Source organism: Megalops cyprinoides, chromosome 4 (genome assembly GCF_013368585.1).
Source record: "Megalops cyprinoides isolate fMegCyp1 chromosome 4, fMegCyp1.pri, whole genome shotgun sequence".
Lineage (NCBI taxonomy): Eukaryota > Metazoa > Chordata > Actinopteri > Elopiformes > Megalopidae > Megalops > Megalops cyprinoides.
In genome coordinates, this window is record NC_050586.1 from 45,338,884 (window position 1) to 45,354,375 (window position 15,492).

At 39.9% G+C, this 15,492-nt stretch overlaps 1 protein-coding gene across 5 annotated transcripts in view; it reads right to left on the bottom strand.

The window, feature by feature from the left end:
- Positions 1-5,011: 5,011 nt before the first annotated feature.
- The window catches only part of LOC118775949 (polypyrimidine tract-binding protein 3-like), a 55,290-nt gene continuing 44,809 nt past the window's right edge, over positions 5,012-15,492 (bottom strand). For all 5 annotated transcript variants that reach the window (XM_036525933.1, XM_036525935.1, XM_036525936.1 and 2 more), the window contains 7 exons: positions 15,091-15,168; positions 12,736-12,875; positions 11,125-11,158; positions 9,432-9,524; positions 8,818-9,034; positions 7,955-8,032; positions 5,012-5,818 (listed from right to left, as the gene is read on the bottom strand). In XM_036525933.1, coding sequence (XP_036381826.1) covers positions 5,686-5,818; positions 7,955-8,032; positions 8,818-9,034; positions 9,432-9,524; positions 11,125-11,158; positions 12,736-12,875; positions 15,091-15,168 — 773 coding nt within the window. In that variant the 3' untranslated portion in view covers positions 5,012-5,685. The remainder of the gene's footprint in view (positions 5,819-7,954; positions 8,033-8,817; positions 9,035-9,431; positions 9,525-11,124; positions 11,159-12,735; positions 12,876-15,090; positions 15,169-15,492) is intronic.

The following is a 15,492-nucleotide window of genomic DNA, read 5'->3' on the forward strand; positions in this document are numbered from 1 at the left end:
TGACCACAGTGTCCCCTGCTGGTTGATCTGTGTCCACAGTTGTGGATTCCCTGCATTTCTTTATGGTAAGGAGGATCCCTAGAATCTGTCTTTGAGGAAAAAAGGTGCACAAGTGGCCACTGAGAGCGAAAGAGAAGACAGAGTGGTTGAACTAAGCAAAAGGATTTTGTGTAAAGGTACAGTAAAGTTGAATATCTTGAAAGTTGAAAGAACAGAATATAAGCACTCAGAAGACAATGAAATGCAAAGTAAAAAAACCAGGCACAGTGAAGGACTGAAGAAAGTACATGACAAATGACATTTATTGAAGGCATGCAACAATTAAAAGCTAAGAAAACAAAAGTAAAAGTTTAGTAGTAGTAGTAATAATAATAATAATAATAATAATAATAATATTTATTATTAATAATAACTTTAACTAAAGACAAAAGCCCTGCTCCACCATGCACAGTGCAATTAGAAAATGTGTTTTTAAATTACATACATTTTTTCAAAAACTGAACAGCTATAAATTCACTTCTTTTCCTGCCTTGTCCTATCACTGTCAGACAAATTCATTTCAATGAAAGCTGTGAAGTGTTTGATGTATTTATAAATACAAAAATAAGAGAAGGCCATTTTTGTCTCACAAAAACTTTGTCCAAGCATCACTAAGAGAAGGAGAATTACAGACTCCTGTTTTCATTTTTTTTCCATTTTAAGGGAAAGACACTCACAAAGGACCTGGACTTCTGAAACTGAAAACAAGTGAAACAAAAAACATACATTATGAAACTTTATCAACAGTGTTTACAAACTTTCATGAAGTCTGAATAGGCTTGGTAATTTGATTTTGTAATTGATAGTTTTCTGTTTCAAATCCAAAATACTATCTACATATCTATATTAAAAGTTAACATCTCTATCTATATAAAATGTTAATATTTCAAGTAATAAAAGGATTTTTTATTTATATTCTCAGACAGTGCTTTATAATGTACATTTATAATAAACTGACGCTGTTCTAGATAAGGTAAGAGCAAGTAGATCAAATAAGGTTGATTAAAGGCACATAAACTTTGGTCCACCACTATCATACACTTTTGAGTATCAGTAGTATAGGAGTAGAACAATCTTAAAGAGATTTGGTCTATCAATGAGGTGAAGTGTCTTAAGGTCAGCCTGAATTGTAGGACCTGTCATTTGACAACAATCCAGGAGAGATGTAAGGAGCAATGGAGAATGTCATGTACACAAATGGTGACAGGAATTTGAAACAGGCAGAGCTTGAATGGGCCTACAATAATCCAGCAAGTATGTCTGCAGTTCAGGACAAGGTCTAGCTTTTATCCTTATGAAAAAATAAAAAACACAGAAAAGCCAATGCTAATAAAACTAAACAAATGGGAGAACTAATGTACAGCTGCTAAATATCGAGAGCTGCTGTTTGTTGCTAGGAGGGAACATAAATAAAGATTCACAGTTTGCAATGATTTACTGAGAATGGATTCTAAGGTCACTGAAAAATAATTACAAGAGAAAGCATCAATCCAGCATGCATAAAAGCAGACAGCCTAGAACATACCAAAAAAAAAATCAATAGAATATTGAAGCACATCAATGAAAGTGTTGCTCCTGGACAGTGAAAGCCTCATGAGTAAAAATGAATGAATGCAGCCTACTCCAGGACAGTGGCAAGCTGAAAGTTGTTGAAGAGATATTTAGTTTAACTGGTTTGGACATTAGCAGTAGGCATGCCTTTAGTCAGATGACATTGGTCGGGAAACACAGGTGTACTTAAAAACAGCAATATGAATATCAAAAGATCAGACTTAAGGCTGTTTAATTACATCCCTTATTTAAAACCAGTTACCTCAATGTAAAAAAACGTTTAGATGGAGAACAAACAATATCAAGGTCCACAGGTCCAATAATGAATGACATGGAACATTATTGTTCATCTCAAGGGACATGGAGAATTTGCAATGAAACATTCTCCAGTGATCCATTTAAACTGGCAAAAAATAAATAATTTTAATCCTGCATTACTTTAATCAAAGCTTTTCTTCCTGTTTATGTTTAATCTATACATGAAGGGACCACATTAATGTCTCAATAAAAAGGCAATAAAAAGTTCAATAAAATGTAAGCCCTCAGCCAGGCTTTCTGAGTTTCCTGCTGTCATCCAATACAGAGTGACATGCAAAGTGACAATACAGAGGCCCCTGTGAAAGAGGGGTGGCTGCCTCTGTGGGAATGTGACATACGAAGGAGGAAACCGTACCAAAACTGACCAGACAATAGGTGTCACGCCCCTGACGAGGCAGGGTTTCCAGCTGAGATATGCCTGCGGCTCTCTCCATTAGAGACTGCAGCAGCAATCCTTTTAGAGCGAGGTAAAGGGCAAATCTACCAGCTGTGCCTTCTGTGCACATGCAAGCTCCCTACCTAAACAAAATTCTCCATTTTTCTACACCCAGACCACAACATGGTGGAGTCCTTAAGTTATGTGTCACAGCCCACCTGTACTTGAGTTTCATAACAAGACTTACAATACATACCATGTGACAGGCATATACACACACACACACACACACACACACACACACACACACAAAATACAGATATAGATAGATACATAGATAATGGATTGATAGCACACAGCATCAATTACTTGTATAAAGAATTACCTGCAGTTGCCATATTTTGCAGTGTCAGCCCAAAAGTCTCATCTAAATAATATTTCGTAATGTATTTCAGTAAACATATATAAATGTATACACTAATTTAGTGTTATGTACATGTTCAACATGTGCATACAGTAACTTCCTAGTAAAGAGACAGGTAACCCCATACATAGTTATATGTAGTGACAGATACTTGATATTTATTCAAAAAAGTGGCAATATAGAAAACATCATGGGGACACAGAAAACGCCAGGGGCAAAATTTCAAACGTATGGTTTATTTCTAAAACTGATGGAATTAGTCTGAACTCAGCATGGAACTGACATATTCCACAAGACCGGGAACATTTGAAACTTAATTTTAAAAATCAGGTGTTGATAACCAATTCACATACTATAGCTTGAAACTGATATGAAACTAACATGATTTCACAAGATGAGACATCTAAACCACCCAATCAGTTACATTACCTTCTGCAGAAGCACTGATGGAACATATGGTGGGTCAAAATAAAGAGAACTTTCTGAATGCAACCATATGGACATTGCTCCATGTAATTTACAGCTGACCAGCCTGAGACTGGCAGAAGGTGAGCAGACCACAGCACAGCAAAGAGCAGACACTGCTGCACTGTGATGAAGACTGCATGATGGAAACATGCTCATGAATTCCAACCTGGAAGCAGATCAATATTCTCTTCCATCAAATTAGATTTTCTACCCAGCACCTGTGAATAGTAATGCATGTGTTTTTGTCTTCGTGTTTATTTGAATCTTTCTTTCCCCACAAAAATGCACATCTAAAAATAACCCCTTCAAGACAAAATATAATAATATCATACAATAAATCAACCCTCTTACCAAACCCACTAAAAGTACATATATTAAAACAACTAAAACAAATTTTGTGATAATGATAAGGCACATACAGTAAGAAATAACTAAATACAAGACAATGCTTTTTTTCCCCCACAATGACTTCTGGAATAACTACAGTGGTACACTAACCCCAGTGAGGTTTGAGACTTTTTTTTTTAATCTTCTGTTCTGTAAAAAAGAACTAATTACCAAAAATAAGTAACTTCTTTACAAACTCGACAGTCCTTTAAATATATAAACCTGAATAGCACTGTTTTAAGACTGTAAACATTTCTTATTTAATATAAAGAAGTGCCTGTTCTTTCATTACTCTAGATCCATTTTTTATTACAAATAGATCTTCCCTTGCATTGCTTTTTAATGAAATCGATCTTTATTGGTCATTAAACCTACAAAGTGTTACTGAGCTGACAGACACGCGGTTATATCCCCCTTTTGCTACTCACGGGGGAGCCACAACAATGTTTCTTGGAATGTTAAGGCTGACTTGACACACCAGTGTTTACACAGAAGAGACATGGCCTTTTTTATGAGGACCACTCAAGCCCAGACTATTTTGCAGACTGCGTAAGCCACTGTCTCTCCAGCCTGTGATGCACTCGGGCCCTGGTCCCCATTGTCTCTCCAGCCTGTGATGCACTTGGGCCCTGGTCCCCACCGACACAAACTGCCTGTGCAATGTTTAGTCTGATCACATGGATGTGTGTTCTGTGAAACTGCAAAGACGAGGAGGAGTACCCCCAAGGGGTACAGGTTTGAACTGTAACAGCAACAGGTTAAAACAAAACTGTCAGTTGACATAAGGCAAGACACGCACAAACAGCACCTGTTGCTTGTTGACAATTTGAGGGAAAGTGGAAATGCCATTGAGACTTGTTTGATTTTGGGAGATAGACGAAAAGTGACCTAGAAACCATTTTTTCGAAGGAAAATCACATTCTTGATTTCACTGCGGGGAGCCAAAGTATCTTTAGCAAAAGGCCACGGACAGGAATGCTGCTTGGAGGGCCCCAAAGGGCCTTGCTTCTCAGTTTTCTTAGCTTCATTTACAGTTTCTGTTCTGGTTCCAGAGTCAACCAAACGATTACAATAATGATAATGATAATAATAATAATAATAATAATAACAATACTAACAGAAGGCAAATTAATCCATATTTTGGAATCCCATGTGTGGAAGCAATTAAAAGCAAAAATAATAATAATAAAACCATCAGCCTATTAACAGACAACAAATTTTCATGTCCACTCAATAAATTCAGAGGTTAAGCGGCATTTCCCCCTCTGTGAACTCTGTCCTCAAATAAAAATACAGAAATAAATTACATGAAGTCACAACATTAATAAATCTAAAAATCAGCATGACGTGAGTTTATTTGTGCGTCTCTTCTGTCCAGCGTGCAAATTTGTACTGTGGCAAGAAGGCTGAGCCTGTGTTTTCATCACCCACATGCTACCATTTTCCTGTTTTTTTTTTTTTTTTTTTAAAAAGAAAGTCCATTGGTCAGAGCTGCAACTTCAGGGTTTTTCAGAAACCTTCCATGTTGCTCTCCTACTACATCCAACGACGAAGGCCGCCCCCACCCCAGGGCTACAAGACTGACTTGTACAGAGAGAAAGACGCATTGAACAGGGCGATGGCAAGATTTAAACAGCTTCAGCACACTGGCAGCAAGGCCTCCCCCCAGGTGGGTGGAGTCACTCATGCACACTCCATTCCAGCCAGGAAATAGCTTGTGTCTTTTCCTCTTTCATTGTCTGCAGCATTTTATAAAATGTCCTCAGGTTAAAAAGATGCTTGAGTCCTGCTGAATGTCTGTGAGAACTGCAGCTACTTCCATGGTGAATGGCCACTGGAAATGTGAGGTGGCTAGGCACACCAAGGCAACAAGGTCCCCTGGACTACTGCAAGCCCCTAAACTGTAAACTGGGAAACTGCATCCGAAAAGGGTCTTTGTGACTCTCTGGTCTCTGCCTGAGGACTTTGTTCAGGCTCTTCCTGTAGTGTTTTTTCCATGATCGTTCCACTTGTGTCCCTCAGTCATAAATTGCCAGTTTACCCCCTTCCTCTCTCTTGATCGCCCTTGGGGAGAAACAGCAAAAAGACCATCTGGGTGGAGTGTGTGCTGTTGGAGTGGCTGCTAAATGGTGGACTTGGAGAAGGACACGCGGAGGTGGTGGTTCTCGCCCAGGTCGTGGTTGTGGAGGTCGATCAAGGCCTGGATGGCCTCCTCCACTGAGCCCAGCTGGATGAGGGCCATCTTGCGGTCTTTCCTACCAAACAAAAGGGAGCCTATCAGGCCCAGCCTGAGCATGATGGACCAAATTCAGCATCAAGCAATACACCGAGCAATTAAGCAGTAAGCAGACACTCCAATCTGGAATATGAGAAATGAATAGCTCTTTTGTTTTGTGAATAGCTTCAAAGTACAGTGGGGGACAGGAAATGGGAGTGGAAAACGCATGGACCACAATGATGTGTACAATGGAACGCTGTCTGAAAATCTGTTTTCTCTTTTCCTGTGTACTCTGTAAAGTGCTTCCCTCTAGTGGTTAAACATATGTACTACAGATTTAGACCTAGTCACACATTTTACACAGCATACACAGCATTTACATTTACATTTATTCATTTAGCAGACGCTTTCATCCAAAGCGACGTACAAAAGTGCATATAGTGGGCAAACAGGCACAAGGGCAAAATGTGTACAGGTCATACAATGCAGATAGTGCTGAAGCTGAGCACAAGGTCAGTGTAGCAAGACAGAACTAATCTGATCTAAGGTTACATATATCAAATACAGTCACTGGGACTATAAAGTGCCACTATACTACCTAGGCAAAAACGTGCTACGAATACAAGGTAAGAGATAGTGCTACAAGTGACAAGAGATAAAAGTTTGTGGCAACAAAAGCTTGGTGGTTGGAAAATAGCAGTAATGGTATTGGTTATTAGTATGGGTATAAAAGCACTTTTACGGTTACCTTTACATTTTACGGTAATGTTTCCCACAATGGTGCTATGTTACAAGTATGACACTAATGACTTCTATCTATACATATATACATCTATACAACTACTTGCCTAACCCTACTAAATGCATTTTGTAAGCTGCTATGGATAAGAGCATCTGCCATGTCTGACATATAGTGCTCTTGAGAGGACAGTGCCCCTTTTCACCAATGCATTTCGACAGCCAAAGAACCGGCTCTCTGCCACGAAAACTGGATAGAGAGCAGCGCCAACACTTTGCTGGTCTAGAACAAAGAACCGCTACGTCAGGGGTTGGGGGGCGGGATTATCCAACTAAGTCCAACTAAAACTTTGTGACCGCCATTTTTAAAAAACCAGAGCTAGTATAGCATGTAGTCTGCCTAAAAAGAAGAAGAAGAAAAACGTGTTATGTGTTACGAACGTTTTACATGTTAGGAACGTATCACTGATGGCTAGCTAGCTAGCTGTTGGTCAGCTAACATTAGCTAAGCAAGCATAGCTAATAATTTCTCACATCAATGTTACGTTCGATGTTCGTATCATTGACGTGAGAAATTAGTAGCTATGCTTGTTTGGGTAATGTTAGCTGACCAACAGCTAGCTAGCCAGCTACCGTAACCTTGGTAACAGTAGCTAACGTTAGCATGCTACTTTCTAACATTGCCATTGATTCACCTACCAATGTCACTAAACATCTGGCTTCACAAAAGGCTAACATTGTATAATGTGTAGTGGACAAGTTTGTTTTATAAAGCACCGTTCTCTTGTTTTGATTGTTGTTGTTGGTTCCCGCTAGCTTGCAGTGGCGGCTGCCATCCTTGTTAATTAATCTCACATTGTAGCTTTCGCAAGCACACAAACTACAGACAATCTGCGGTATTTCACGAGCATAATCATTTATTCTAACTACGCGATTGGTGTCGATTATTCTGTGAATTATTTGTTTTATTGTTAATCAAGGAGAATAAAGGGGAACAGGTTGAACATAATGATAGATTTAAAGGTAGTGTTTGGGCTTCCCCTGTCTCCAGCTCACCAGCCACCACTGCTAGCTTGGCGCTAGCGGGAAAACGGAGATGTATACAGACGTATACAGTGACATAATGACATGGCTCTATAGTGGCTCTCTAGCCCGTGGAAAAGCAAACCTGTTCTTAGAAGGTTTGCAAGTTGAAGCAACTCTGAACCTGTACTAGCACCAGCCCAGAACTAGCACGTAGTTCGCATTGGTGGAAAGGGGGTACTTGATAAAACCATCAATTTTATGAAAACAAGTGGAAAACCCCTCCCCAAAAGATAAAACTTTGCCTAGATTATCTCTCTTCCAATTATCTGACTATTTGCACATAAGCACTAACAAACAGCAGTCTTAACCTAAATTCCCTCCGATGACAGAAGTGTAATTGTGGACTTACAGGAAGAATTTGAAGGCTCTCACTGAATACCCACAGCCAGCAAACAGATTCTGAAGGACGTCATCAGTGACTGAGGGTCTGGAGGGAGCAAGGGAGTGAGGTTGTGAAGAGAATGGCATGTATAAAATGATCATTTACCACAATCAAGTCCATCATAAAAAATAGCAGCCTTTTCTAAGTGCAGCCTGCTGAAAGTAGTTTCAGAAAGCGTACGCTGCAGCCACCAAAGAACCAAATCAATGGTCATTGAGGATAATGGTGGTCTATGGTTGACACACTGTTCTGTTCTATCCCACTCTCATTCGCTTTCACTACTTAAATTCATCAGCAGTGTTAACAACTGTAGAATACTCATTATCTCTTTGGATATTAGTACTTGAAAAGAACATATTCTTCCCTCTAATTTGCTCATCTTTTCAATGTCGAGGGCATGGTATTTGGGCCCCTGGTTCATGTCCACCATTTCCTTCACTACACGAGTGTACTTCAGAGCCATGACATTCTAAAGTTCTAGAAATGTGAGTGAGAGCCTCCAGAGCCTGAGGAACTCATACTGGGTCACCACTGTCAGAGCTGCCAAAGCAGTGGTACTGCAAACCAAAGAGCATCCTGCGGTCGATAGCTCCACAGAAATTTGCAAAGCCTTGTGTTAATGGAGATGCACAGCTATATATTAAAAATCATCATCACAAACATCTGAGTGTGCTACTAGTTTAAGAGAGATAGAGAGAGAGAGAGAAGACAGAGGAAGAGAGGGAGGGAGAAAGAGAAGAAAACAGAGAGAGGAAGAGAGGGAGGGAGAAAGAGAAGAAAACAGAGAGGAAGAGAGGGAGGGAGGGAGACAGAAAGAGAGACTGACTCACGGAATGTTGGACAGGTGCAGGGTGGCTGAGGGAGGGAAGATGTTCTGGAAGTTCTTGGAACCGGGCTTCTTGAAGCGGTGCAGGGGGCTGCCACTGTAGTCCTTGGTCAGGCCGTGGTCCTCCTGTCCCTCCCTGGGCAGCTGTACGGCCTGGTGCTTTGAGATGGTGACCCGCATCACCTTTCCATGGAGCCGCTGCCCATTCAGGTGGCTCATCGCTGGGGAGAACGAGGCCGGCATGTTCAATCACACCATTTTGAGAAATAAATACAACTTTTCTATTCGTGACAGTTCCATCCAACACCTTATTGAAGGATTTTGAACTGGATTTCATCCTGCCATCTCTTTTGGGCAACAATTTGATCAGTATACAGAAATATTTGTAGAGACTTAAATCAAGTGGCTTAAATAAGGTGTGGTAACGGTGGCTGAGATGGACACATGAATAATATCTGGATAAATTTGTATTTACAATGCATTCAAACTGTGCTTTCACCATAAACAGTACAGTATTATTCAAATCTGACTCAGAGCTTCAGAAAAGATATCCCATTCTATATCCATTCTAACAATACTTATGGGATATTAATTTGATTATAGTGACGCAAGCCTTACCTAGCTGAGCTTGTGTGGCATCTGCCATCTGTATTAAGGCGTTATCTTTCTTGTTGAACATAATCTTGACTCTATGCACATCCCCATAGACTCCTAAAACAAAGAGAGAGGAGAGACATATTAGTGAGACTTAGTTAAATAACCATTAATAAAAAACAATTATACACAACCACACAATCAAATACATTTAATACACAACCATGGCGAACGCAAAAATGATAACACCACAAGCACAATGTTAAAAATAACAATGGACACAGTACACTCAGAATATTAAATACATTGCTTTTCTTAAGCCAAGATCATATCAACACCAAAACCACCTTATTCAGCTAACTCCAGCACCATCTATTGCCCACCTATTTTAAGGTTATTTGTTAAATCACCTGTATCTAATTCTATGTTCTGGCAGCAGTCATCATTTATCAACAGCACCATCCCACCCTTGGCCCTCCTGTTTCAGCTTATGTGATGTTCAAATTGCAAGTTTTTTGCAAAGATATTAGAGTATTCACACTCTCAAAGGCCACACTTAATGTCCTGACCGACATGTTTGATTAATCCAAGTAAGCAGTCACAACAGTTGCTTTGTTCTGACTGCCATAAAGTCACAACAAAAGGTGTCTATGTCAGCCACAAAATGGTCACTTCCCTTGGTCAACTATGAACCAGTTTGTTGGAGACAAAGCTGTCCACCAGTTTCCTCCAACAGAGATTTAGCACTTGCTTAAAGTGTGGGTCTTTGTACACAAGCCTGCAGGAAGGGCAGTGTACCTTTTACCTGCCCTGTAAACAGTGCTTTAACATAAAAATGGTACATGAATTGCTATATTATTCCTTAGAAAGAGAAAAAGAAAGAGAAGGAATAAAAGAGAGAGAGGATGAAAGAGAATTAGAATAAGAATCAGAGCTTGGTGCTAAAAATTAATGGTACCATTTATTTATTTGGCATATGCCTTTATCCATGGGGGCTTAAAGAGCCTTAAAATCTACACTCATCTACAGGGAAAGAACTGTGGGAGAAGGGGTGGTCTGATCAGTCCATTTGACAACGATTTTAAACCACTTTTTCATGTGGGCCAGATAAACATTTTCTTCTTTCTACCGATACAACAACGGACAAATAAGTAGTATGTATACATGTATGAGTGTCCTAGACATGCACAGATTAATGTTATGGGTTCTTTGATTCCAAGTGAAAAAAGGGTCAACAGGAAGTCTGCGGTCATTCAGCTCTTGACCATTTGAATCCTAGTGGTCACAAGCTGAATGACCTTGCCCAATTATGATTGCCAGTTTACACTAACTGCTTTGAACTGTTTTTTGACAGAATCCATGCTATGAACAACTTTCAGACACAGAGGTGATACAATCTGTTGTACCTTTTTCCTGCATGAGAATAATGATGGTTTCATATCAGTTAAAATATTGTTCACAAGACCTCAGAGCTTGTTATTTACCATTTAGACTGACGGCTTTTAAATGACTGACACAACATTAATATAACAGAATCTGCAATAAACTATTTTACAACACAATCTATAATAGCTTGCAGGGGTTTGTGTGCTCCCTGTTAATTACTTTAAGATACAGTGAGCTTATGTTTGTGTTGTAACTGATTTCTGTTGTAACAAAGAGTGTGTTTGCTCAAAAATAAATTCTAAATGGAAATGGAAAGTATTTTGTTTCTTACCAAACAAGATGAAGAGTCCATGTGGCGATATGCTCTGTATGAGGGAGAGAATCACAGGAGCTGTCAGTCAGAAGGCTGATGTTGGGAGTGCAATAGACAATTTATGCCAATGTTAAAATGTTAGATGAGAAACAATAATGGAAACTGAGGGAAAGAAATACCAGTGTACAAAAGGATATGCTGCTAAATCTAAACTGGGAAAGAAACAAATGGTCTTTTTCAAGTTTTCTTTTTCCATTTAGAAATATACCAGTCTCTCTAGTTTGGCATTCCCTCTCCATTGACAGTTTTTCTTTTTTCATTTTTATTCCTTCCTGGATTGTAGTTTTGTATTCATAATCAGTGATACATTAACAGATACAAAAAGCCATCATTCACGTAGTGACTGCTGGGTATCGAGGTGAGTGTATTGCTTTAATTATGAAAATAACATTCTATACCAGTAATGACACATTTTAAATTTTGATTATAACACAATGTGACATTATTATGAGACATATGATGGCACAAATATAACTTCAAAGTATAAAGTCAAAAGAATGAAAACAAGCCATTATTGTAAGTTAAATATGAGTCAAAATTCCAAGAAAATTATCAGTTATAACTGTAAAGAAATGATACAGAGAAGGCAAGTTCAAATTATGAGATGCATGCATCCTTCACTATATAGGTGTTCCTCAAGATGTAGCTGCACTGACTGAACACGTGAAATAAACTCATGAGAAAATGAGAACTTCAGCAGCATTCAGACCAACAGATATACAGTTCAGGAGGATGTGCAGACCCTTTACCTAAAGTTCATTTAGCTGAATATCATATTGGTGGTTAGTGAGAAATGTACAGAACATGTTATTTTGAGAGCCACTTTAGTGTAACTACATTTAGAGGAACACGGCTGTGCAGCAAGATCTAATAATGGGGTAAAATATGACAAAAAATTTCCAGAAAATTATATTTTCTTTCATTTGTGTTGGCTATGAGCTTCAATTAGAAAGTTATTTGTTCTCAAAATTCCCCCCTTTCAAGCTTCTAAACGATTTAAAAAAAGTCATGAACTGTGTCCTTTTCCCATTACCCATTTTGAGATTTCTCTTCCTCATTGTGAATTCTTTTCTCACTTGCCTTTCCTATTCCCCATTTAATACTTCCTTGTAATTTTGGCATAGAGTAAGTATAATGGAAGCATGCCAAGGTTTTATGCTAATCTACATAGTACACTCATCTGCTTTATCATCAGATGTTTTCATTTTCTAGTCCTGAATCAAACAAACTTCAAAACTCAAGGTCATTTTTCCAATTGAGTAGATTGTTATTCAATTTTTGCCCTTGTGAAATATGTAAAAAGATATGCGTTTTGAAACTTGTTACTGGCTTACAAACACAAGCTCCAATGGTTTGCTATCCATTCACTGACAAACCTTTGTCCACAGGTGCCACCTTTCTTAATTTAGCTTTACTGTAGGCACAATTTGGCTAGTCAGTGAATTTTGTGTCGTTACATTTTCGTGTGTATTTCTTATACTTATTTCCAATATGGTGTTTACATATTAATAGACCCCACCAAGGGGACAGTTCTGAAGTGTGGAGACAGTGGAGGACTGCAGGACTCACACTGGGGTTGAGGTTGGAGACAAGGAGGACAGCGTTCATGGCAGCGGGCGGCATCCCTTGGATGGCCATGCGCCCTGCCATGGCAGAGGTTGGGATGGTAAGTGGCTCTAGAGCACCTGGCACCATCTGTAGGGACAGACCTGATAGGCAGGGGAAGGGGAAAGTCATGAGCGGGGATGATGGGGGAAGAGATGCAGACAAATAATAAGTGTGTGTGCGTGTGTGCGTGTGTGCGTGTGTGCGTGCATGTGTGCACTTACTGGATAAACTGTGCATTCTTAATAGGGTTATATGTTTATTCTGTGCATAGAAAAAGATCTTCATTCAACCACATTATGGTTTGTCCTTAAATCTGAGCTTCAGCTGCAAGCAAATTGCTTTGGAATCATATCATTCATTAATTCAAGCAACTACCAAGCCCACTATATGGTGCGCATAATGAAGAAAAAACACACAGGATTCAATGGTATGGACAAACTGTATTACAACTAGACTGGGCCTCAGTAACACTGATATCAGACATAAATTCAATAAAATCAACAATAAAGGATAAAATGCATAAATGGTTTTGCCAAAAGAGCAAGGAAAAGTGGGATAAATCCTTTGCTAATCCTGCACCAATTTGATTATCCCCTTAATCTGACACACACATCAACAACTCAATGTGTTGCCAGTAGTTGATTTTTACATTTGTAAAGAGACACGGAGGGTGCAGTATTAGCTAGCACTGTCAGTGCTGATCAAGAAAAATGAACTAAGACATACTGTGTGGGAGTAGTATTAGGGCATTAATGCTACATAAAATACCACCTGGCCTAATGTTTAGGAGACATTACAAATTCCAATTCATTCTGTCTTGTTATCAACACACTGATCTTCTGGCATGATAACCCAGTCTACATGTCATCTGTGCTGTTTGGAAAACATATGCTCTTCCATTCATACTTATGTGTTCTTAACCAAACTAATGGGTTGCATACTGAAGGCATGACATAATGGACCATACATTATGAGCAGAAGCATGACTGACTAGCTAATTCCTCCATCACTGCCGGAGTGTATGGCAGCGTTTCCCAAACCTCTCCTGGAGGACCCCTTGTCCTGCATGTTTTTAGATCTCTCCCTGCTCCGACACAGCTGATTCAAATGATCAACTCGTTATGAACTCCTGAAGCTGCTTAATAACAAACTGATCATTTAAAATCAGCTGTGTTGGAGCAGGGAGAGATCTAAAACATGCAGGACAAGGGGCCCTCCAGGAGAGGTTTGGGAAACGCTGGTGTATGGTGTAGTACAGCATTTCTCAAACTGTGGGCCGCGGACCGGTGCCGGTCTGCGACGAGGAAGCTGCCGGTCCACAGAGCCCTACCACTGCGCCAGTGAAATTATGCTAGGTGCTTCTGTCACTCGCCAGGTCCCTTGACTGAACTTGAACTTCTTGCTTCGGAAATGGTAACATTTTATTCAAGATTCTAGAATGTTCAGCATTCCCGCCCGCAAGAACTTGCACCCTTTGTTCTCTCATTTTGTTCTCTCTCAATCGCACACAACTTGAGCTGTCATTTAGTCATGGCATGTTCCAAGCAAGCCAGTCTAGATTCCATTTTTAGGAAACAACCAGCATCTAACAATGCTAATTTAAACGAAGAACCAGAGGCAAAAACTTTGCCCATTTACTACTCATAATTACGACTCATCATATATTAAATTTGATTTCATTTCCAGCGATAGCTTCCCCCCAAAGCCAATCTGTGTCATTTGTCAAACCATGCTAAGCAACGAGGCTATGAAACCATCGAAATTGCGCCGGCATTTAGAGACAAAACATGCACATCTCAAAGACAAATCAGAGGATTTCTTTAAAAGGAAAAGGGATTAATTGGCTAATCAAAGTATAGTACTTAGAAACAATCTGACGGAAAACGAGAAACTTGCAAAAGCGCCATACATAATTTCACACCACATTTCAAAATGTCAGGCTTCATTCATGATGGGGGAGAAACTTGTTATGCCCTCACTAGTCAGTGCTTGCTCTGAGGTGCTGGGTCCGGGTGCTGCTGCAAAGGTGAGGGAAATCCCTCTGTCAAATGACACAGTCTGGGGACATCGCAGCCGTCCGTCTCTGATGTGTGTTGGGAATGTTCATAAAAATCAGCTTATAGGTTATTTGGCATTGTTATTTTTGGCAATGATTTTATGTTCAGGGGCGTATGGGGCCTTGTAACCCCAAAGTCTGACATGACTGGGCCCCAGGACAAAGAAGTTTGAGAAAGGCTGGTGTAGTATGTCCCTTCAGCTTTCTCTGTGAAATAGGTGTAGTAGCCTGTTTGTAGACCTGTGACCAATGCCCCTTACCTGCAGTGTGGGGGAATCCAATGGTGGGAGCAAATCCCGCAGCCCCTGTGTAGGGTGAGGGGATTATCCCAGGGGTCCCTGCGAACCAAGCACATCCACATCACAAAAGGCCACAGTCAGTGAGGGAACCAAACTGAAATTGTGATTTCAAGCAGCACAAGACACGTGTTTAATCATCATTACAGTTAGAAAGTGGCAGCAGAAGAGACAAAACCTTAACAATGACTGTCTGTCAATGGTCCCCTTTTCAGCAGATCTGCTAATCGCTCATGTGAAATTCTACCTGTGTAAGGTACAGGCAGTCCCAGTTTTACACCACAATGCATTCCAAACTGTGAGAAACTGTGTTATCATGGATCGAATGCATTTCCCCCACTGACAGCGGGGTTACATTCTTGAAAA